The sequence below is a fragment of the Solanum lycopersicum genome, chromosome 3, assembly GCF_036512215.1.
Source record: "Solanum lycopersicum chromosome 3, SLM_r2.1".
NCBI classification, from domain to species: domain Eukaryota; kingdom Viridiplantae; phylum Streptophyta; class Magnoliopsida; order Solanales; family Solanaceae; genus Solanum; species Solanum lycopersicum.
In genome coordinates, this window is record NC_090802.1 from 49,057,662 (window position 1) to 49,079,317 (window position 21,656).

General features: G+C 37.3%; 3 protein-coding genes across 4 annotated transcripts; all 3 read right to left on the bottom strand.

Annotated features, from left to right (window-relative positions):
* Positions 1-10,720: 10,720 nt before the first annotated feature.
* On the bottom strand, positions 10,721-11,229 carry LOC101248276 (uncharacterized). Its single transcript, XM_004234969.5, has one exon. It carries the CDS (start codon positions 11,114-11,116, stop codon positions 10,844-10,846), a length of 273 nt encoding a protein of 90 aa, XP_004235017.1. The 5' UTR covers positions 11,117-11,229; the 3' UTR covers positions 10,721-10,843.
* Positions 11,230-12,821: 1,592 nt separating this feature from the next.
* LOC101247992 (large ribosomal subunit protein P1-like) lies at positions 12,822-13,628 on the bottom strand. The gene is made up of 3 exons (XM_004234968.5): positions 13,393-13,628; positions 13,095-13,304; positions 12,822-12,995 (listed from the first exon to the last, which is right to left on the bottom strand). Exons 1-3 carry the CDS (start codon positions 13,459-13,461, stop codon positions 12,942-12,944), a joined length of 333 nt encoding a protein of 110 aa, XP_004235016.1. The 5' UTR covers positions 13,462-13,628; the 3' UTR covers positions 12,822-12,941.
* Positions 13,629-14,507: 879 nt separating this feature from the next.
* Positions 14,508-20,948, bottom strand: LOC101247702 (serine/arginine-rich splicing factor SR34A). 2 transcript variants are annotated; one of them, XM_010319755.4, is made up of 14 exons: positions 20,765-20,948; positions 18,925-19,291; positions 18,663-18,780; positions 17,855-17,920; positions 17,626-17,700; positions 17,402-17,522; positions 17,240-17,286; positions 17,102-17,159; positions 16,365-16,414; positions 15,992-16,048; positions 15,361-15,458; positions 15,205-15,276; positions 14,970-15,078; positions 14,508-14,812 (listed from the first exon to the last, which is right to left on the bottom strand). In XM_010319755.4, the coding sequence occupies exons 3-14, from the start codon at positions 18,747-18,749 to the stop codon at positions 14,792-14,794; spliced, it is 861 nt and encodes a 286-aa protein (XP_010318057.2). In that variant the 5' UTR covers positions 18,750-18,780; positions 18,925-19,291; positions 20,765-20,948; the 3' UTR covers positions 14,508-14,791.
* Positions 20,949-21,656: the final 708 nt, after the last annotated feature.

The following is a 21,656-nucleotide window of genomic DNA, read 5'->3' on the forward strand; positions in this document are numbered from 1 at the left end:
TACTTTGAATCAAAAGACAAGTTGAAATGTGTTGTATGTATTTTTTCTATATATGATGCCATTTGTGGGTGTAGGGTGTCTTTGTTTCTGCAAATATATTTAGTGGGGTTAAACTTGTAGTTTACTCTCTTCTCAGCACTTGCCAACGAAGATGATCCATCTTTTCTGTTGTATTGTTTGTAATGGCATTTTAATATTCACTCAGAAACTCTGCTTTTATATATGATTCTTTTTTTTTGTCTTCTTTATCCAATCATTTTTGTTTGTTTACTCTGGATCTATGTGCCTAAACACGTTTAAAGTTGACGCATTTGTCATGTTCATGTGAAGATTAGTTGTATTTAGGGTCCTGAAATCACCACTACTACTATTTAGTTAACTAAAAATTATTCTACTTCACAATTATAGATCCAAGTCAGAAGAGAATTTGAAACAGAATCTGTCCTGTGGCAAGTCAGATTTGGAAACCTATGAGAAAGATCTGGAAAACCACACCAACTTCTGTTTGTTGGATATTAACTATGGAAGGGAAGAAATGCAAGATGTTTTGAAAGAAAAGCAGATTCTGTACAGAAGATTAAGGTTAGATGCTTATGACTTTTGGCTTTTTGGTTGATCTTCAAGATGAAAATAGCTTGGTAAATTTCATAGACTCATTACACGGATATTTGTACAGAAGAACCTTTTCTTTTTGCTTTTGTGTATAGGAAGGTTCTGATGATATTAATGTACTAGCATCAAGTTATTGCTACATTATTTTTATTTTTTTCCTTATCAATATAAGCCTGTATAGATAGAATCTTTAGGATGAAAATGAGTTTTTCGGTTGATTTGTCTTCTTCTTTCTTTGCTTTTGCGACCATGTCAGACCTTTTTAACGCACAAAGTTATCAATGGGTTAAGGTATTCATCCAAGCACTCCCCTGCCTCTTCCTGATTAAGAGTTTATTCGTACCTCTTTCTTTGCAGCACTATTCTTTTGGAAGTAGATCACCAGTAACTCGATCACAATCCGTCTGCACATCACACATTAGAGTTTTTCAACCCATTGTAAGGTAACTACTAAACAATGTTACAACAACTTGGTTTTCATCGAGTAGCAGAGAGATGATGGCGTAGAAAAGGGACCTAAAAGTGGACTGAGAGAGCTTGTTTTCTTCGACCGTGGAAAGAAACAGTCTGATGTAGCATCTAAGGTTCAACTAGAATGTTCATGGAAGAAATGCCAAAAAAGTAATGAGCAACCTAGAACCAAGAGTTGGGAGTGTTAAGTTGTCAATTGAGACCAAGTTGAGGTGTCTAGATGTGTCACTCTCAAAGTTGGAGTGCTTACTTGCCAGCTGAGACGAAGCTTTGAGTATTATTTGTTTATGCATTCTGATTTTTTTTATCATGAACTCATCTCTCTGAATATCTGCAATTTTGCTGCTCTCTCGTTTGTAAGTTCAATTAGATGCTCTGATAATTGTTTCAACGTCACATTATTGTGGCAAATTTTGTGTTCAACAGTTGTATATCTATTATGGATTGACAAATTTTACAAGATTTTGACCTCTTCGTAGCATCAAATAGCCGATTCCAATCCCGGACAATGAAAGTGCATTGCAGTAGGTTGAATTTTAGTCTATGCCACCGTTCACAATCTCAGTCAGTTCTCTTTCTCTCCTTATTTGTGTTTTTTTGAATTTCTGTTGAACTAATATTTCTGTATCACCATCCATGACTTTGGATCCTTCACAACCTTGTTTAATTATATGTGATCTCTAGGTTGATTTAATTTGCATTTAAACCAACCTGGTTAGGTAGTTTCCAACACTTTCTCCTCTAAATATCGAAAAGGTTTGATTCCTTGAAATGCACATGTCAGCATTCAGTTTTTTTTAATCGGCATTCAGTTCACTAGCCACGAATATGGTTCTTTGCTCTCTCTTTTCCCTACTTCATTTAAGTAAGCGTATGAACTTGTAATTTTATCTTCTGGGATCTGCTGCCTGATTTAATGCAACATGACTTGGTGAATCTTGTCATTTGCCAAAGTTAATGACTGCAGATTTTCATTATTATTGTATTAGCATTTTAGAATTAATTAGCACAAGTGTCCATCCTGCACTCTATAAAACAAACTTTGAAGATCACTCTCCAATAATGATATTTTTCCAAGAATGATATTTTTCCAGTGATATGTTGGTGTATATCATTGATTACTTGCACATCTATCCCTTCCTTAACAAAAAAACATATCTTTCCATTGTTTTTTGCGAGCTTAATCTCCGCAGGTGTTTCATATATTGAAATGGATCCAATATTTATTAGTTGATAATATTCAATAATAAATCTATTGAATATAGAAGAAAATATCGCTATCCCTTTCCTTTGTTACATTCTTTGTCAGCTAACATACATGTGTTACTCTCTCTCTCGATAATTATAACTCTGAATAGTTTATTAAATATTTTGGAATACGAATTATGATAAACAAAATTTGTATACTATTTAAGGGCGAGGCGGGGGACCACAAGGCACAGCGCCTAAGGGTCCTTGGGAGGGGTAGGGGCTTGGGACAAGGCGCCTCGAGGTCCCAAGGGAGGGAGGGTGCGGGGAGGAGGGATTAGGAAGTGGTAGGGGTATATGTAGGGGGAAAGGTAGGTTAGTAGGGTAGTAGGGGGTAGGGTAGGTTGGGGGGTAGAAAGGTAGTAAGTGGGGTAAGAGGAGGGTGGGGGGGTAGGGGGTATGGGGGGTTCTCGGGGCGTGCGCCCTGAGGACTCCGGGGGGGAGGGGGGTTCTCAGGGCGTGCGCCCTGAGGACTCCGGTGGGGTAGGGGGGTTCTCGGGGCGTGCGCCCTGAGGACTCCGGGGGGGTAGGGGGAGGGTTCTCGGGGCGTGCGCCCTGAGGACTCCGGGGGGGTTCTCGGGGCGTGCGCCCTGAGGACTCCGGGGGGGTTCTCGGGGCGACGCCCTGAGGACTCCAAGGGGGGGTTCTCGAGGCGTGCGCCCTGAAGACTCTGGGACGGGTGGGGGGTTCTCGGGGCGTGAGCCCTGAGGACTCCGGGAGGGGGTAAGGGGGGGTTCTCAGGGCGTGCGCCCTGAGGACTCCGGGAGGGGGTAAGGGGGGTTCTCGGGGCGTGCGCCCTGAGGACTCCGGGAGGGGGTAAGGGGGGGTTCTCGGGGCGTGCGCCCTGAGGACTCCGGGAGGGGGTAAGGGGGGGGGGGGGGGGGGGGGGTTCTCGGGGCGTGCGCCCTGAGGACTCCGGGAGGGGGTAAGGGGGGGTAAGGGGGGGTAAGGGAGGGGGGGTTCTCAGGGCATGCGCCCTGAGGACTCCGGGAGGGGGTTAGGGGGGCAAGGGAGGGGGGGTTCTCGGGGCGTGCGCCCTTAGGACTCCGGGGGGTAAGGGGGGTTCTCGGGGTGTGCGCCCTGAGGACTCCGGGGGGTAGGGGGGTTCTAGGGGCGTGCGCCCTGTAGACTCCAGGGGGTTAGGGGGGGTTCTAGGGGCGTGCGCCCTGAGGACTCCGGGGGGGTAGGGGGGTTCTAGGGTCGTGCTCCCTGAGGACTCCGGGGGGGTAGGGGGATTCTCGGGGCGTGCGCCCTGAGGACTCCGGGGGGGTAAGGGGGTTCTCGGGGCGTGCGCCCTGAGGACTCCGGGGGGGTAGGGGGTTCTCGGGGCGTGCGCCCTGAGGACTCCTGGGGGTAGGGGGGTTCTCGGGGAGTGCGCCCTTAGGACTCCGGGGGGGTAGGGGGGTTCTCGGGGCGTGCGCCCTTAGGACTCCGGGGGGGTAGGGGGGTTCTCGGGGCGTGCGCCCCAAACTACTCCGGGAAAGGGTAAGGGGGGGTTCTCGGGGCGTGCGCCCTGAGGACTCCGGGAGGGGGTAAGGGGGGGTTCTCGGGGCGTGCGCCCTGAGGACTCCGGGAGGGGGTAAGGGAGGGGGGGTTCTCGGGGCGTGCGCCCTGAGGACTCCGGGAGGGGGTAAGGGAGGGGGGGTTCTCGGGGCGTGCGCCCTGAGGACTCCGGGAGGGGGTAAGGGAGGGGGGGTTCTCGGGGCGTGCGCCCTGAGGACTCCGGGAGGGGGTAAGGGAGGGGGGGTTCTCGGGGCGTGCGCCCTGAGTACTCCGGGAGGGGGTTAGGGAGGGTAAGGGAGGGGGGTTCTCGGGGCGTGCGCCCTGAGGACTCTGGGGGGTAGGGGGTTTTCGGGGCTTGCGCCCTGAGGACTCCGGGGGGGTAGAGGGGTTCTCGGGGCGTGCGCCCTTAGGACTCCGGGGGGTAGGGGGTTCTCGGGGTGTGCGCCCTGAGGACTCCGGGGGGTGAGGGGGTTCTAGGGGCGTGCGCCCTGAGGACTCCGGGGGGTTAGGGGGGTTCTAGGGGCGTGCGTCCTGAGGACTCCGGGGGGGTAGGGGGTTCTCGGGGCGTGCGCCCTAAGGACTCCGGGAGGGGGTAAGGGGGTGGTTCTCGGGGCGTGCGCCCTGAGGACTCCGGGAGGGGGTAAGGGGGGTGGTTCTCGGGGCGTGCGCCCTGAGGACTCCGGGAGGGGGTAAGGGGGGAGGGTTCTCGGGGAGTGCGCCCTGAGGACTTCGGGAGGGGGTAAGGGGGGTTCTCGGGGCGTGCGCCCTGAGGACTCCGGGAGGGGGTAAGGGGGGGTAAGGGAGGGAGGGTTCTCGTGGCTTGCGCCCTGAGGACTCCGGGAGGGCGTAAGGGGGGGTAAGGGAGGGGGGGTTCTCGGGGCGTGCGCCCTGAGGACTCCGGGAGGGGGTTAGGGGGGTAAGGGAGGGGGGTTCTCGGGGCGTGCGCCCTGAGGACTCCGGGGGGTAGGGGGGTTCTCGGGGCGTGCGCCCTGAGGACTCCGGGGGGTAGGGGGGTTATCGGGGCGTGCGCCCTGAGGACTCCGGGGTGTGGGGGGTTATCGGGGCGTGCGCCCTGAGGACTCCGGTGGGGGGGTGGGGGGGTTATCGGGGCGTGCGCCCTAAGGACTCCGGTGGGGGGGCGGGGGTTATCGGGGCGTGCGCCCTGAGGACTCAGGGGGTGGGGGGTTATCGGGGGGTAGGGGGTTATCGGGGCGTGCGCCCTGAGGACTTCGGTGGGGGGGAGGGGGTTCTCGGGGCGTGCGCCCTGAGGACTCCGGTGGGGGGGGGGGGGGGGGGGGGGGGGTTATCGGGGCGTGCGCCCTGAGGACTCCGGGGAGTGGGGGGGTTCTCGGGGCGTGTGCTTTGAGGACTCCGGGGGGGTTCTCGGGTCGTGCGCCCTAAGGACTCCAGGGGGTGGGGGGTTCTCGGGGCATGCGCCCTGAGGACTCCGGGGGGGTTCTCTGGGCGTGCGTCCTGAGGACTCCGGGGGGGTTCTCGGGGCGTGCGCCCTGAGGAATCCAGGGGGTGGGGGGGTTCTTGGGGCGTGCGCCCTGAGGACTCCGAGTTCCTTGCTTTATTTTTTGGTTTGTATAGAACAAGAAAGTGTAATTGAGGCATATCCAATACTTTAATTTTCAGGATATTTTGACTCTACAATAGACATCCATTAAAGAACCTTAAGATTTTGTAAAATGGTAAAATGTTAGTTAGCAAGGCAAGCTAATTGTGAAAACGTCACAAATAAAAGTTGAGATTGAGTCTCATGCGTTTTAAGATCGTGTGAATGTTGATACTCGACAAAATTGATATGAAAATATTTGAAGAATTCATTCAAAGTTTTGCATTTGAAATTTTGAAATACTTATTTATAATCCTCATATACAAGCAAGAATTTTTTTTCATGTTGTGTAAACAAGTTGATAACTCGAATTAAACCCTACAAAAATTTTAAAAGACAACAGATTTTTTGCTTAATCAAATTGAAGTGTGGAACTTGCAGAATTCTTTGATCCTGAAGAAATGATTCTTAGGAGGAGAGTCAAAACACATTCCAAAACTTTTCTACACACATGTGCTCCAAAAGAATGGTTATATCAATGTTAATAAACTTGTTCGAGTGACATGTGGTTGATTTGTTCTCAAGTCTCTAGCAACTACAACTTCTGAGTATATGGTGCACAAATTTGGAATCTGATGATTCAAGAATCTGGATTAATTGATATTTTCATTAAGGAAAGTTAATACACGTTTTACTTTTTTTTCCTTACGAGGTTTTATCCTACTGAACTTTCCTTCTATGCTTTTTAATTAATAAGGTAGCCTAAATACGTATTATTAGATACATTTCCTATTTTCCTTCACTAGAGTTTTTACTTTTTTAAAATTCTTTTGTAGGGTGTTAACGAGGCATGTCTTTTACAGATAAATATTAAAATTCTATCTATAAGACCAAGTCAATTTTTCCCTATAATATAATCATTCTTCGAGAGAAATACACATTGGACATATCGTTGAACATGTCATGTTCCGTTTGATTTGTGCATGATGTGTGTCCTTTTACCTTTTTTTTGGAAAGTGTTAAGCGGATAAGCTTGCGGAAGGTTTATTTTCGCTATGGTTTTAATCTATCAATAATTCGATATACTTATATGCTTAATTCGTGTTTATTGTTACTTCTAGCTTGCAATTTGCTAGCAAATAATTAACAAGCAAAGAAAATATCGTAAAATTTATCCGTATCGAGTGTTTACATTAAGTATGTACATATATTTAAATTTTTTATTCATTTTATTTATTAAATCACATATTAATAAAAATTGCATTAACTTAAATATTGAATACGGATAAAAAAAATTCCCTTTTATTAGATAAAAAGTGACTGATTATGAAAGAAAAGAAACTGCACAAGTAAAAACTTCTGTGAATTGAAAATAGAGAGAAATGAAATTCCTAAAATTATTCTCCCATTCGTTGAATTGGTTTGCAAAGTTTTAGACTTTTTGAAAGATCGTTAAATGAGATAATATCTCGTATGGTCATTTAACTTTGTATACTTTATTTAAAAAGTCATTCAATTTTATTTATAACACTAAAGTCACTCAGTTATTAGTGTTTTACTTAGAAAGTCACTCAATTTCACTTAGAACAAATTAAAATAATTTATTTAGTTAAAATTTAACGTTTATTTAAAATTATTTTCTAAGAATTTATAAGATATTTATTTTTATTTTCTTATTTATTGACCTTCTTTAATTATTAAATTACAATTTTTTTAAAAAAACGAACAGTAATATTTTTTTAACACGTTAAATTTCTAATTTCTAGTAAATTAATTGCGAGAATAAAAAAGCATTTTTTTCTCTTAATTGCTACTACTGTACATTAAAAGTAACAATCATTTATTATTTCTTATTAAATTATAAGCAATGCTTCTATAAATTTTATTTTTTAATTTGTCAATTGCACTATGCACAGTATCAATCTTTTATTATTTTTTAAAAATATATATATTTCAATTAATTAAATTTTAATAAATAGTTAAATTGCACATGTTTTTTTTAAAATTAGTTTAAAATGAAATTACATTTCAGCAAAACTTAATAAAGAAATTATTTAAATTAGGGAAAAGGGTATGCTTCGAAACTATTCGAAAAGGTCTAGATATCCTCCGTTTAAAGTTTGGTTTATTCATGCCCTCGTCATTCAACTTTTGGTCCAAATATGTCCTTATGGGCTTTAGTTGTCATGTTAGACATATCCAACACATTTTTCATTTCTGTAAATGCCACATGGAATTGACATGTAATTTTGTCCTTACCACATGACATTTATATGAAAATGAAAAGATATTCAGACTCATAAACACCTACTCCGACTCATAAATCAACCACCTTTTAAATAAATTATCCGCTCAATTTTCAACAATTTTGTTTAATTTTTTTATATATAAACTCCGAAACTAAGTAATTGACAAATAATTATATCAACCTTAAATTCAATTTAAAAACTTTTTTTAAAAAAATTATTTTTTCGATAAATCCCGAAATGAGTAAATCTGATAAATAAAAAATATGAAAAAAAATATAAAATTAATCTCAAAAATTAAAAAATAAATACAGTAACTTTAAATTCAACATTTTTTTAATTTTTAATTTTTTCGGCAAATCCCAAAAATGAGTTTATTAACAAAAAATATGAAAAAAAATATTTTAAAAAAATACGCAAACAATTCACAAATAAAAATAGAAAAATATGAAAAAAAAATATAAAGTAAAAAAATTGTTGAAATTATTGAATTAAAAGTTACTATATTTATTTGTGAATTTTGACGTAAACTTTTTATTTTGTTTTCATATTTTTCTCTTTTTATTAATAAATTGCTCATTTTCAAGATTTGCCAAAAAATATAAAAATAAAATGTAGAATGAAATGTTACTATATTCATTTGTGATCGTTTGGCGTTAAGTTGTATTTTTTTCATACTTTTCATATTTTTTATTAATCAACTACTCATTTTTGAGATTTATAAAAAAAATAAAAAATTTAAAAAAATATTGAAATGTTAAATTTAAGGTTATTAGGCTTTAGTCATTGATAGACCCTTAAAGTTGTCCGCATAATTCACTTAAACACCTCAACTGGGGTTTGTACCTATTGAACACTTCGACTCTTCTGAATTTGAACCATTTAAACACTTTGTGCATACGTGGCACAAAAAGTGTATTCTACACGTTTTTAGGCGCGTGAATCATTTAATCAGTGTCTTTTTAATTTTCTTTTCTCCTGGTATTTTTTAAAAAAATAAAAAGAACAATTCTTCTTTCTTCTTTTTCTTTCTTCTTTCTCCTTTCTCTCTTAAAATTGCAAATCGCTGCCATCAATTATTCATAACAATAAAATCTACCATCTTACATTTTTTTTTATAGATTTACTTCTTCTGAATTTATGCTTAAATTTAATAAGAAATGTGAATCCTTATTTCCTTTGTTATAAAAAATGAAAGAATATAATCTAAATTTTCTTGCCGGAAAAAATGGAGATCACCATTTTTATTTTACCGGAAAATATGGAGGCCACCGGAAAATATAAAGGCCACACACACAGCCTCAGGTTCACATCCATTCTTTCTTCATTACAAAACAAGAACAAAAATTAAATTTAAATCAAAACAAAAAGACACTGAACATATTCTTTTTTATAAGAAAATATACTATCAATTGTGAAATAGGAACAAAAAAGAAAACATAAAGAGAAGTAAAGAAAAAAAGAAGAAGATAAATTCATACTTAGTATATATTAAAATCTCCATTTGGAAAATAACAATGATGAAAAAGAGGTGATTTTAGTGAGAGAAGAAAAGGAAAGATTTGAGGTGGTGAGGGTGCTGGTGGGTGTGAGGGTGATAACATGATTTTTATTTTATTTTTTAAAAAGTTGAAATTCTTATTTTTTTTATTTAGATTCTTTTATTTTCAAAATTCATTTATAGAATTATTTTAAATATAAATACCACGTGTCTTCATTTGATTTGTTATTTTGCCACATCAGTTGCATGTGCATTACACGCACTTTCTCTTTTGACCAGGTCTTATAAAAATGTTTGATAGGTACTTATTTTTTAAGGTTTGAGTGTCTAATAGAAAAATGGGCATGTTAAGGTGTCTAAGTGAATTTTGCGGACAATTTCAAGGGGCCGCAGATGACTTAAGCCTAAATATATTTGTGAAATTTTGACTTTAATTTTATATTTTTTTCATATTTTTTATTAATCAATTACTTTTTCGGGATTTACCGAAAAATAAAAATTAAACAAAATTGTTAAAAATGGGACGGATGGTGATTTAAAAGGAGTTCATTCATGGGTCGGATTAGGTGTTTATGAGTCTGAATATCTTTGCATTTTCATGTAAATATCATGTGATAAGGTCAAAATGACATGACAATTTCATATGACATTTGCAGAAATGAAAAATGAGTTGGATGTCCAACATGGCAAGTAACGCCCATAAGGACATATTTGGACCAAAAGTTGGATGGCGAGGACATGAATGAACCAAACTTTAAACGGAGGGTATATCTAGTACACCTTTTCAAATAATTTAGAGGCATATTTGACCTTATTTCCTTTAAATTAATTAGATGACTTTTTAAGTAAAATATGATTAGTTGAGTGATTTTCTAAGTGGAATATTAATAATTGAACTTTTAAGTGGTAAAACAAAGTTGAGTGACTTTTTAAGTAAAATACTCAAAGTTGAGTGATTTTCTAAGTAAACTAGTCAAAATTGAGTGATCATCTGAGATATTAACTCGCTAAATAGGAGAATCGAACTAAGTTTGAAACCTATTTCCTCGTGTTCGAACCTATATTGGATCTCTAATTAAATTTGAGTTCGCTCTGCAGAGTTCATTTGAATGACGTTTTTAATATAAATTTTTTATACTTAAGGCTCGAGTCAAAATCTTTGATTAAGAATGAAACACTTTCACCAGTGCATCACACAACACAGCTCGAATGGAGACATCTTTCACCAGTGCATCACATAGCACGGCTCAAATCGAGATATCTGATTAAGGACAAAAAACTCCAACCAACATATCTCAAACCCATGTCGGTGAAACAACAAGACTAAAATGGAGGCCATCAATTTTTCAATTGATTGAAGCAAGCTTCTGGTCTAAACTATTTAATTTTAAAAAATTTGTAACATGATAAAAACTTGATTTTTTTGAGAATATTATGGATAAATATAAATATATCAAAGTTTAGTAAGAACAAAACTTAATTCTATACGTATGCAGATGATGACATCAAGATATTCTAGGTGTGCATCGACAAGGAGTTCTACTCTGATGTAAAACAGAGCTATGAAAGAAAAAAGAGAGATTATATCAAAATCCATAAATTATATATATCAAACACCAAAATTTACATCATACATGACAATAATCATGGCTAGACGAAGAATAAATGAAATTTTCAATCTCGGAAATTCAGTAAAATCAAAAATCAACAGGGAATAATATTTTCAAAACAGTGAACGCCGTCGAATTCCAGCGCGAACCTCTGCCTCTTCTGCTGCTGCTGCTGCCGCGAAGACGGCGGCGGTGATGCCTCTCCGGCCTTCTTCAGAACACCAGTTGAAGAAGTAGCGGCGGTCTTTTGATCTGATACAATAGTTCCAACCCCTTGTTGTTCTGAAGAAGGCTTAGAAAAACTCAATTTCTGCCCAAAAAGTTCAGCAGAAAGCGCATCAAAGGAACTGAAAATTGACATCATCATCGTTTCTTCTAACTTGCAAATAACAAGAAAATTAAGAAAGTATTGCTTTGTTGGATATGAGAAGTGTGTTTATGTTGAATTAAATTAAAACTCGAGTTGTAAGAAGAGAAGTTGCAGAAGCAGAGTATATATAGGGGAAGTGGATTAAAGAATGATCTGGAAAGTAAAACGAAATTTCGAATACTGTTTCTCTAATTCGTTGAACTGGGTCAGCGAATCGACTTAACGCGTGTCAATTGGGTCTACATTTATATTTTTTATTTTCAAACGACCTAATATAGAACTTCTGGATTTAACTGGAAATTACCTAATTCCAATAACAATCACAATTTTAGAAATTAATTAAAATTAAATTTTACATCATTTTAAAATACTTAATATTATTTAAAACTTGTGTATTCAAAATCACATCATGATTTAGAAGTTTTGAATCTCAAATTTTAGGTGATACACAGAGAAGGATGTATTATTTTTTTTTAGTAGGACATTAGCTGTGGCGTAGCCACATACGAGGGCGTTCAATTAGACACCCTTCGTCAGAAAAAATTAACATATATATAAATAAAATAATATATAAAGTGATTAAATATTTTATTTTAAAACACTTTTAATATAATAAATTACTATTTCTGGACGCCCTTTAAAAATTTTAACTTCGAAATGAAATGAAGAGTTGTGGATAAGCTCAAAGACCATTTCTATATTAGTGGGAGTTTGGGAGTGACGTGATCAATGAAGTTGAGTTTGGAACTTGTTTAACTTTGAAAAAAAAACTATTTCAAAAATATGATTTTAAAAGTAATATGTTTCTAAAATATAATATTCAATTTTTAAGAGATATTTATTTAAATAATATCATCCCTTAAAAATGATATATGGACTTTTATGGGTTCTTGTAGTCAAAGTTATTGAATTGAAACAGCCATGATTGACGTTGCTGTGTGTTAGCAAGTTGTGAATGGAGGAATCTTCTTCGACCGTGATTATTCAATATCTAGACATAGGAATTTTTGACAAGGCGTATAAAAATTGTATTATTGAAAAAGAAATAGTTACAAATAATAATATTGAAACTAATTATGCTTAAATTAATTTTTATACATTATTTAATTTTATGTATTAAAAATAACCTCCACATTTTTCTTTAGTTGTATACACTTTCGAAGCAATCACGTTTTGAAAAATTGTACTAAATAATGGATTAATGATACTAAAATTTAATACGTGCTTAAATACCTTCCGTGAAACACCTCCTAATTAATACAGAAATAATATAAATAATGTATGTGTTAGTTTCAAACCAGGATAAAATGTAACGTACGGGTAATTTGTAATACCCAAGAGTGCATATAAGGCAAGCAATCATGAAAGTGAATTTACGAAAGTGATATATATATATATATATATATTTTTAGATGAGCTAAGGGTAGTTATGATATTATTCCAAATGGTATATAGCTCTCATATGGTGTTAGCAATAAATCCTACGATGAATAGCAGTATCGATGCACCTTAATTGTAAATATTCGTTAATTTGGTTCAATCTCGCTAGCACATGTAACAAAGAGAAAATCACCTAGCATTTTGTAGTTACTGAGATTTCAATCTTGACCTTCCATAGTTTGTTTTCATGGAAATGTGACATTTAGTCTTTGTGTAACAAACTCAAACACTATATAGCAAAGAGTAATATTTAGAGATCAAATTTAGATTCTAATTAACACATTCCATCATGAATATTAATAAGAATTATAGCAACACAATAATGAGAAATTAGCAAACAATCCAGACCTCCCTAATATGTTGCAAATTAAAATAGAAACTCCTAATCAAACAAGCTCAATCCCAAATCCTCGTCACTGTCCTCCTTCATCTCCTCCTGCAACCACACAATCAAGTAAATACGTCATAAATTGAGACAGAGAGAATAATAAAAACTATTTAATACGTAATATAACATTTATGATAAATTTATTACCTTTTTCTCCTCAGCTGCGGGAGCGGCAGCACCACCACCACCTCCACCAACGGGGGCAGCAGCAACAGCCACTGCTGGACCGCCACCCGTCCCAACGGTCAAAATGAGATCTTCAATATCCCTCTTCTCAAATAGCTTGGCGAAAAGACTAGGCCAATAAGACTCCACTGAAATATTAGCTGCCTTCACCACCGTAGCAATCTTCTCTGCCTGAAATTACAATTAAACATTATGTTAATTGAAACATTATCATAAAATTAAAATGGATTAGCGGGTAAAATGAAAGATGATTATTTACAGTAATGGGAATTCCATCATCAAAGAGAAGCAAAGCAGCATAGGTACAACCAAGTTCCCCAACTGACATATTTGCACAATTGATGAAGTTATTAATTAAGAATAATAAAAAAGAGATTAGAACAAAAATCAATTTTGATTATAAAAAATAAGTTAGTATTTAGAGGACCGTAAAACTAATAGATACGAACTATTAGGGTGGAGGAGTACGTTACGGATTTCAGGTGCTACGGGTCTAACGGCTTTACACACGAATAGCTACATTTTAAACATAGTGTTACCCTTTTTTTTTTACTATCTTCCATATTTATTTATTTGTTTGGTTACCCAACTTGTGGAAGTGTAGTGTCAAATTTAGTTAGATTATATTTGTATCCTTAGTTGAGAATATCAAGTGTTGATCATTTGTAAACTTTAGATCTAGCAAAGGCGATGTAACTATTTTCCACGTAGTAGTAAAGCAAATGCTCATTCACAAAAATGCAATCAATTAGTAGAATTAACGTATAAAACATTATTCCTAGTAATGATTTATTTACTACTTCGATGAACTGAATTAAATATTAGCTTAATTCAGTCGGAAATACTAACTTTGGATGAATTCAAGTTCCAAAAGATTTTTTACGAAATTGCCTCTTAAGCTGATTACGGTTCATAAAATTTGAAACATGAAAGGTACTTTGAACAAAACCCTAACGCAATGCAATCAATATTTTTATAAATAAATAATTTATATTTAGAAAGTATGCAATGAATAGCCTTTTTAGTACAACAAACCAAACAATCAGTAATAAATAATACAGGTTGCATAACACATCCCAACATATTCAAACTAAACAACTCCAATAGTTCTCTCATTTCATTGAAAGACCTCAATTATACTAACTACCACTTAACCCTAACGAATCAACTTTTCACGATAAATTTCATTAACAGTTGAGAGATCAGATTAATGCCTGCAGAGTATTTTGTGCACCAAGTTATTACATTTTTTGTAGTTAAGACCGATCAGAAGAGAACGTTTTGGCGAGGTATTTTGACTGGGAATATCAAAAGCTTAAACAAATACCAAGTGCAAGAAGAGACGATCAGACACAGCATCACATCGACAACAAATGAAAGCAACTGTCTCAACACGCTAATTTTTAATATAGTCAGTCGGAACTAAGTTAAAAACCACTGTGCAAAAGTCTACATGTTTGATTGGCCAGTAACTAATGACAGCCGAGATACTGCAGCTCTCACAGATAAAACAACACATTACTAGGACAGACCTCCAAAGGTTCCAGTCTTTAATACAGCTCTAGTCCATAGCAGACTCCTATCAAACTAAGAACATAGAGTTTCAGATTCTCCTTTCAAGAGGAGGAGAATACCAAGAAACAAATTTCGCGGCAGCATTAGCCACTGTTTGATCGTGCCTGAAAAAAGAACATAATATGCAAACATTAGACAAGTTCAAAAATGAAGCATCCAAAATACTGATCAGGACCATTTGCAACAAGACTAACAAAAACAGAAGTGATCATCCAGAGGCAAATCAAACATTAATTAAATACAAAAAAAAGTAGCCTTAACCTGCTGTGGTGATGCCGATCTGGACCTTGACGGTGACCTAGATTTCGATCTAGATCTAGATCTCGACCTCGATCTCGACCTTGACATTGATCTGGACAATGACCTGGACCTGGATGCAGATTATGAGTTCAAGTGTTAAAAAAGCCTTGAAGATAAATTGAAAATAGAAAACAAAAGGCTATATTAGTACCTACCAAAAAAATACAAATTTCAAGTAATATGCAATGTCATATACCTGGTCGACTTTACAGGAGATGCAGATCTAGACTTTGGCGGTGGTGATCTTGAAATTGAACGGGCAGGTGATCTGAACAAACACCCAGTAGTAAAACATCAAGAGACAAAGGAATGTACATAAACGAGTTCATTTATTATCTGCAACTTGATCTACCTCCTACTCTTCCTTGGAGTCTTGCTCCTGCTCCTGCTCCTGCTCCTGCTTCTGCTGCGGCTACGACTTCTTGAAGGGCTGCCCTTGTATTCTCTTACCTATATATGAAGAGAACAGAAAATTGAAATGAGCATCAACGTAAAAATACATTGCAAGTACGAAAATTCCTACTACTACTAACTCGAGTACACACGCTCACTGAATAATTGTATCGTAAAAATTCTAGATATCTGATACTCTCTCTGTTTCAATTTGTTTAACTTAATTAGATTTGGCATGAAGTTTAAGGAAGTACAGAAGTCTTCTGAATCACGCACCCTTAAACAAAATATATGTATGATGTCACAAAATGACCTTTAATCTGTGGCCTTCAACAAGCCAAGTTGGATGTTTAAATCAAAGAGTTAAAAATTAGAAAAGAGACATTCTTTTTAGAACTGACTAAAATGATAGTAAGACAGACAAGTTGAACTAGGAGAGTATTATAAACCATCAAATCAGGAAATCACCACCATACCCCATGAATATGCTGAGAGATTAAGCATCGACATAAAATTAAAGTCTTTCCGAGAATTCGGATTGAACGAAGAAACAAAAAAAATCTAGTGTAAATAAAAAAAATAAGCAATACCCGGATGTAGGTTCTTGTCCAAGGATTCCTGAACTCAGTATCATCAAGTTTTCTTATCTGAACAAAAAGAAAACATGTTAAACCACAAGCTTGGTCCTTCTCCAAAGGGATAAATGAAATAAAAAACAACCACCATCAAGGGAGTTGCAGATTAAACGTTCATGAATAATGGAACTAGCAAAACACAAGAATTACTTGCAGAGGATATTAATAAAAATAACGACAAATAACCATCCTTCCAATGGTTAATGAACCAAGGAACTCAAAAATTCAGTAAACTCCATCATGATATAGGGTCGAACTCCTCAATGGAAAGAAGATAGCAATATTGAGTTTAAAACCCATTAGATGATGAGGCAGATAAGAAACTTACAGCATATTTCATGTCTTCATAATTTGTGTAGTCCACCAAGCCAAAGGTTCCTGATATGGACAAGAAAATTTAGAATTACAGACATAATCACAGAGTTAGCACAAGAACAGAACTCCAGCTTTTCTCAAACGTTTGCTCAAGGCACAATAAAGACAAGCGAATTGAAGCATGGTCTCAACCTAACCGTCTCAGAGCTTTGCTAAGAAGCGCCAATGTGCTAAGATGTACACCTTATTACAGCCGTGCACTGTCCCAAAGAGGGAAAGACTACTAGAGTTGGCAAAGTGATATATTAATCATTAAAGAACCATTTTATGAATGAATAACATAGTAATTAGGAATAAGAAATCAAAATTTAACATTAAGAGAACTCCACACTAAATCTGAAGAAATTAGAGCTAATATGCATTTGAATTAGAAATTTACTATGGTCTTCAAATGGTGGAATTCTTACTCTGAGCACTGATTTATATTTTCCAATTCTTCTATTCACATAATCAATTCTGGTCTCTCTGTAGCACTTTGTTTTCTTAAATTGCAAGTATAATTAGTTGTCCTCCATCCCTCCTTGATAAAAACACCACACTCTAGTTGCACTTAAATTCTTGGGAAATTTTCTGATCTTAACATACATGCAGTTTTTTCACCACGATTCCAGTATTCTAGAGTATTGTTTAAAATTCACAAGTAAAAGGATCCTATTAGATATGTCTTCAAGATGTAAGACTAGGTCATACCTTCACTGTCACGAGAAACCTCAGCAAAGCACACATCACCAGCTTTCCGCATATGATCCTGACATATTTTCCACCAGGTTACTGCAATTGCTACAGATACAAACCAAGATAGGGAGATATCCTGCCCACTTCACTTACCTTCAAATCTTGCCAAGAAGCAGAAGATGGAAGACCTCGAATAATAACTGTATATAGATGACAAGAAAAAGTCAAGAGACATCTATATGATCAGGGACAATTACATCTACAGCAATCAAGACAAAGAACTTCACAAGACATTCAAATAAGTTATAGTGGAACCTCGGTAATCAGAATGCCGAGAAATGCCATGGCGCCCTCCACCTCCACCGCCACCGCTGCCATAACTGCCTCTGCGATCACTTGAAGATGATGGCCCTCTTCCTCCATGAGCAAGCTCAACCTATATCATGCATCTAAAATGTCAACCACATGGAAGCTCATACGTCCTACATAGATCTGTGTATCTATGAATATGAGAGAATCAAGATGGAAATTGTTCTTACCCTCAGCCTACAGCCATCAAAGTTGTAGCCATCCCTACCCCTGATGGCATCTTCAGCATCTCGAGAACTTTCAAACTAAAGAATACGGAGAAGGGAAATTAGAGATAAATCAGCACACAGAAGCAGCAGTTGACAATAAGAAAGGCAAAAAAAAAAGCAACCAACAGCAGAAGGTCAAACTTCAAACTACAGAAAACTATATACATGTAAATATGCTAAATAAATATACCTCCACAAAACAGTAGCAAGGAGGGCGAGGTGGAATCTTCAACTCAATGTCCAATATACGACCATACTGCAATACAGGAGAGAATTTATAAACAGTAAGCACTTTTTAAGCTTAGGATACAGTGTTTCTTTTACAACAAACCTTAGGATACAGTGTTTCTTTTAAAAGGAATCTCAGTATATAGTGTCTGCAAGAATGTATGCTAAACCAACTCTACATTTCAAGGCTGAATGCTTCCAAATCGATGCCTCCCAACTGTTTACTCTCCTCAATCGGGTAAACAGAATACTAGTGGTATTGAGCACCACTGCCTAAAGCCTAGAGTAGCAAGTATGGAAGAAAGACCGAATCTAAAATAGGAAAAATAAGAGGCAAGGAGCATGCAGTGCAAGATACCAGAGAAGAAGCCTCCCTCACCATCAAACTTTGTTTTCAACCACAACCTAATATTGATACTAGTACTGCAACAGATTCTCTTATGAAACTACACTTAGGCTTTCTTGTTCTAAAATTTCACATATAAGAGGCAAATCAAAAAAATCCATTATACAGATGGCATTGTAATGAAACTCAGGGAACAAGCATATCTAGGAATGCATTCATCTGCAATATAATCTCGGGTGAGGCTGTTTGTTTTTTTTTTTATAATGATGCGAGGCTGTTGTTTTTTTGTTGTTTACAAGTATAACTTATGCATTGAAGGTTGAATCCAGAGCCCTAGGAGATAATTACGATTGATAATAACTAACTTCTCCACAAGAAAATAAGCCTTTGCAGCTAAGTGTTTAAATAAGTGAATGTGACAGACCTTGTAGAACAGATCTTCAACTTCCAGTTCCTTTATATCTGCTGGTAGGTTGCCAACGTAGATTGAGCGTGAAAAGCGGCCACTCATTCTCAGCAATGAAGGGAGGATTCACAGAAAACTGCAAACAGATGTAACTTATAAACAATTTTCATGATTCCACTAAACACTGAAGAGAAATAATTAAACAATTATGGATAAATTTATATCATTCTGTATTTGACTTGATGATAACAGAATCGAGCAGAAAAATTCTGAAGCAAACCAAGAGAGCAATCCTTCAATTGAGCTGTACTCCACAAGCTCCATTGCTCAAATGCTCCATGATGCTCCAAAATTATAGATTCAAACAGAAAAATTATGAAACCAAGAGAAATATCCCAAGTTAAGCTAATGCTCCACAAGCTCCATTGCTCATATGCTCCAAGATGCTCCACAAGCAAAAATTATTTGAACTAATATTTGATCTCCTCATCCACTCAAAATTTTTGCAGATGATAGCTCTTCTGAGAGTGAGGAAGAACCTCCAACTATACATAAAACCCAAATACTCCACCCTGACTTGTCCCACTCCCCCAAATACATCCCTATGTATGATTCCAAAGCTCATTTTTGTTCCAAGCGCTTGAAATCTATCATAAAGAAAGCATTTATGTCATAAGATGAGGTGAGATCGCGACATACTAATGCATTTTCCCTTTTCTTAATTATTTTAAAGATCACTGAGAAATTATCCTACAAGGCATGCAATATATACCTTTCCTGTTTAAGTTTAACATAAAACCAGTTTAGTGCAACTGATGTTATTTCCCTTAACCTAAGATTCGATAAGATCTCTAAGTCACCAATTCTCAAAAAGAAAAAGATTTTTAGGTTACCAATGGTCAGTAAAACATTGTTTGAACTTTGAACTGTGGAGACTACAAAGATGCGAATTGGATATGAAGCAGCATATTTTCAGCAAAAAAGAATTTACTTTGGCAGATCATCGTCCAAATAGTTTTTCAATATATGGTTGGATTAAAAACAGGATCATATGGCGATCATTAAACGCGCTAGGATTGAATTTATAGATTCTGAATTTTACAAAAGGCATCCGCATCTTCTAAAAGGGTTCTAGATAAATTATTTATTTATTTTGAGAATGAAGAGAATGGAATCGGGATAAATTTATTTTCTTTTTGATGAACATGGTGTCCTGGCCAGCTTTCTCGCACCTCGACTAATTCCACGGATAACTGCCACCCCCACCAGCAACAAGTAACAGGTACCGGTAACTCTGTCCACCAAGGCTAGATAAATAATGCATACATATTAAAAGAAAATTTGAATATAAAGTACATGATGTGGGCCAAACCTACCAAACCCGTCAACTGTAATGTGGCTCCACCCCGGCAATCATAAAAGATGGAGGATGGTATTTTGCTGAGATATTTGTATATTAAAGTTGACAACGAACCTTATGTGTTGGATGAATCAAGTGATACAGAGTGAGATTCAGAATATTCGTAATGGAAAATGACGTAAGTTGTTTTCACCCTTTTGGTGGTGAATTTTCAACCATTGAGGAAATAAACATTGGAGAACGATTCAATGAGTAAAAAAACTATTCCATAAAATATTCTCTGCCATACCAAGAATACCGAATTTTCTTATTACACGATTAGAAATTCATCTTTTTATTCCACTATTGCTAGTATTTTCTTCCAGATATGATGGTTGCAGCTCTCTGAAGGGAAAAACGCTATTGAAGTAAGAATTTCACTGATAAAAAAAAAACTATCACACTGTTATGTAACACAAGAAACATCACAAATATGACCCATAAAAGTTCGATCTTTTCTAGCAAAAGCCAACGAACAATGAGAAGCAACACCCAGGCTAAAACAAACCCTGGGATTACGAAATGAACCCATTTCTGCCACAAACAGAAAACGATCAATTCGCAACACAGAACATCCAGAAAATACAGAAATAGCTAAATTCGGTAAGATTTTTACAGATGCGTAACTAGGGTTTCTTCCACCCTCGACCCTTCTTAGAAATTAACAAATGTGCCCTTATCTTAGAACAGAGCTGTGAGAAAAAAATCTTCTAAATATTACCTGGAATTTCAATTAGGGCTCGGCGAAATTCAGATGAAATTGATGTTCAACTTCTTCTCCGGTTCTTGTCGGGTTCTCTCTCCTGGTGCTGTGCTGCACTTCTTCCAGAGAGTTCTTAATTTTAGGGCTTTTTTCTGGTTATAAAACCCAACAGAGTAGGATCTGTTCCCTTGATTTTTATTTTAGCTCTTTTTAACCCTTCAGCTTTGATTTATTTACACAAGTTCCCATTTGGAATCTCAGTTTTCTCTGTGCAAAAATCAAATCGATCGATAAATTAAAATTAAAAAATATATTATTGATTGGTTATTATTGTGTTATTTATTAGATTGACAGTTTTCTAATGGTATAATAAAAAAAAATATTGATTTATCGGATTAATTTTGATTTTTGAATATTGGATTATTTGATAAATTAATAACTCATAAGACTACAGTAATTTACTATTTTATCGTACATAAAATATTAAATATTAATATCAATGCATCACTAGTTAGTACTCTCTCGGTCAATATTTAGTTGTCCAGTTTAAAAATGACACACATATTAAGAAAATAATTCATGACGTAATGAATTTATCATTTTACCCCTATTAATTATGAAGTGGATAAAAAAAAATTACACTTTTCAAATTAATTAGTCATTTCATTGAGGTATAGATAAAAAAAAATGTTCATTCTTGATTTGTCAAACTGGATAAGTAATTAGGAATAGCTATAAAATAAAACGTGGACAAATAATTAGGACAAGAGAATAGTTACTATCTTTGTCATTTTGCATTCTATTTACTCTTGAGAGTGATTTTGAATGGACAACTTCACATTATACAAAACGTCAAAATCTAAAGTAAATTTCTTTCCTCTTAACTTCTCTTTGTATTACACTTGTATAA

Bases quoted from the DNA above. Each gene is read 5' to 3' on its own strand.
- LOC101248276 (XM_004234969.5), bottom strand. From the start codon at position 11,116: ATGATGATGTCAATTTTCAGTTCCTTTGATGCGCTTTCTGCTGAACTT.
- LOC101247992 (XM_004234968.5), bottom strand. From the start codon at position 13,461: ATGTCAGTTGGGGAACTTGGTTGTACCTATGCTGCTTTGCTTCTCTTT. The intron at 13,305-13,392 runs GTAAATAATCAT...TTGTAATTTCAG, and splicing joins ATGATGGAATTCCCATTACT to GCAGAGAAGATTGCTACGGT. The intron at 12,996-13,094 runs GTAATAAATTTA...GTGTGGTTGCAG, and splicing joins CCGCAGCTGAGGAGAAAAAG to GAGGAGATGAAGGAGGACAG.
- LOC101247702 (XM_010319755.4), bottom strand. From the start codon at position 18,749: ATGAGTGGCCGCTTTTCACGCTCAATCTACGTTGGCAACCTACCAGCA. The intron at 17,701-17,854 runs GTATATTTATTT...CGTATTCTTTAG, and splicing joins CTTGCTACTGTTTTGTGGAG to TTTGAAAGTTCTCGAGATGC. The intron at 17,160-17,239 runs GTAAGTGAAGTG...AAAATATGTCAG, and splicing joins CTTCTTGGCAAGATTTGAAG to GATCATATGCGGAAAGCTGG.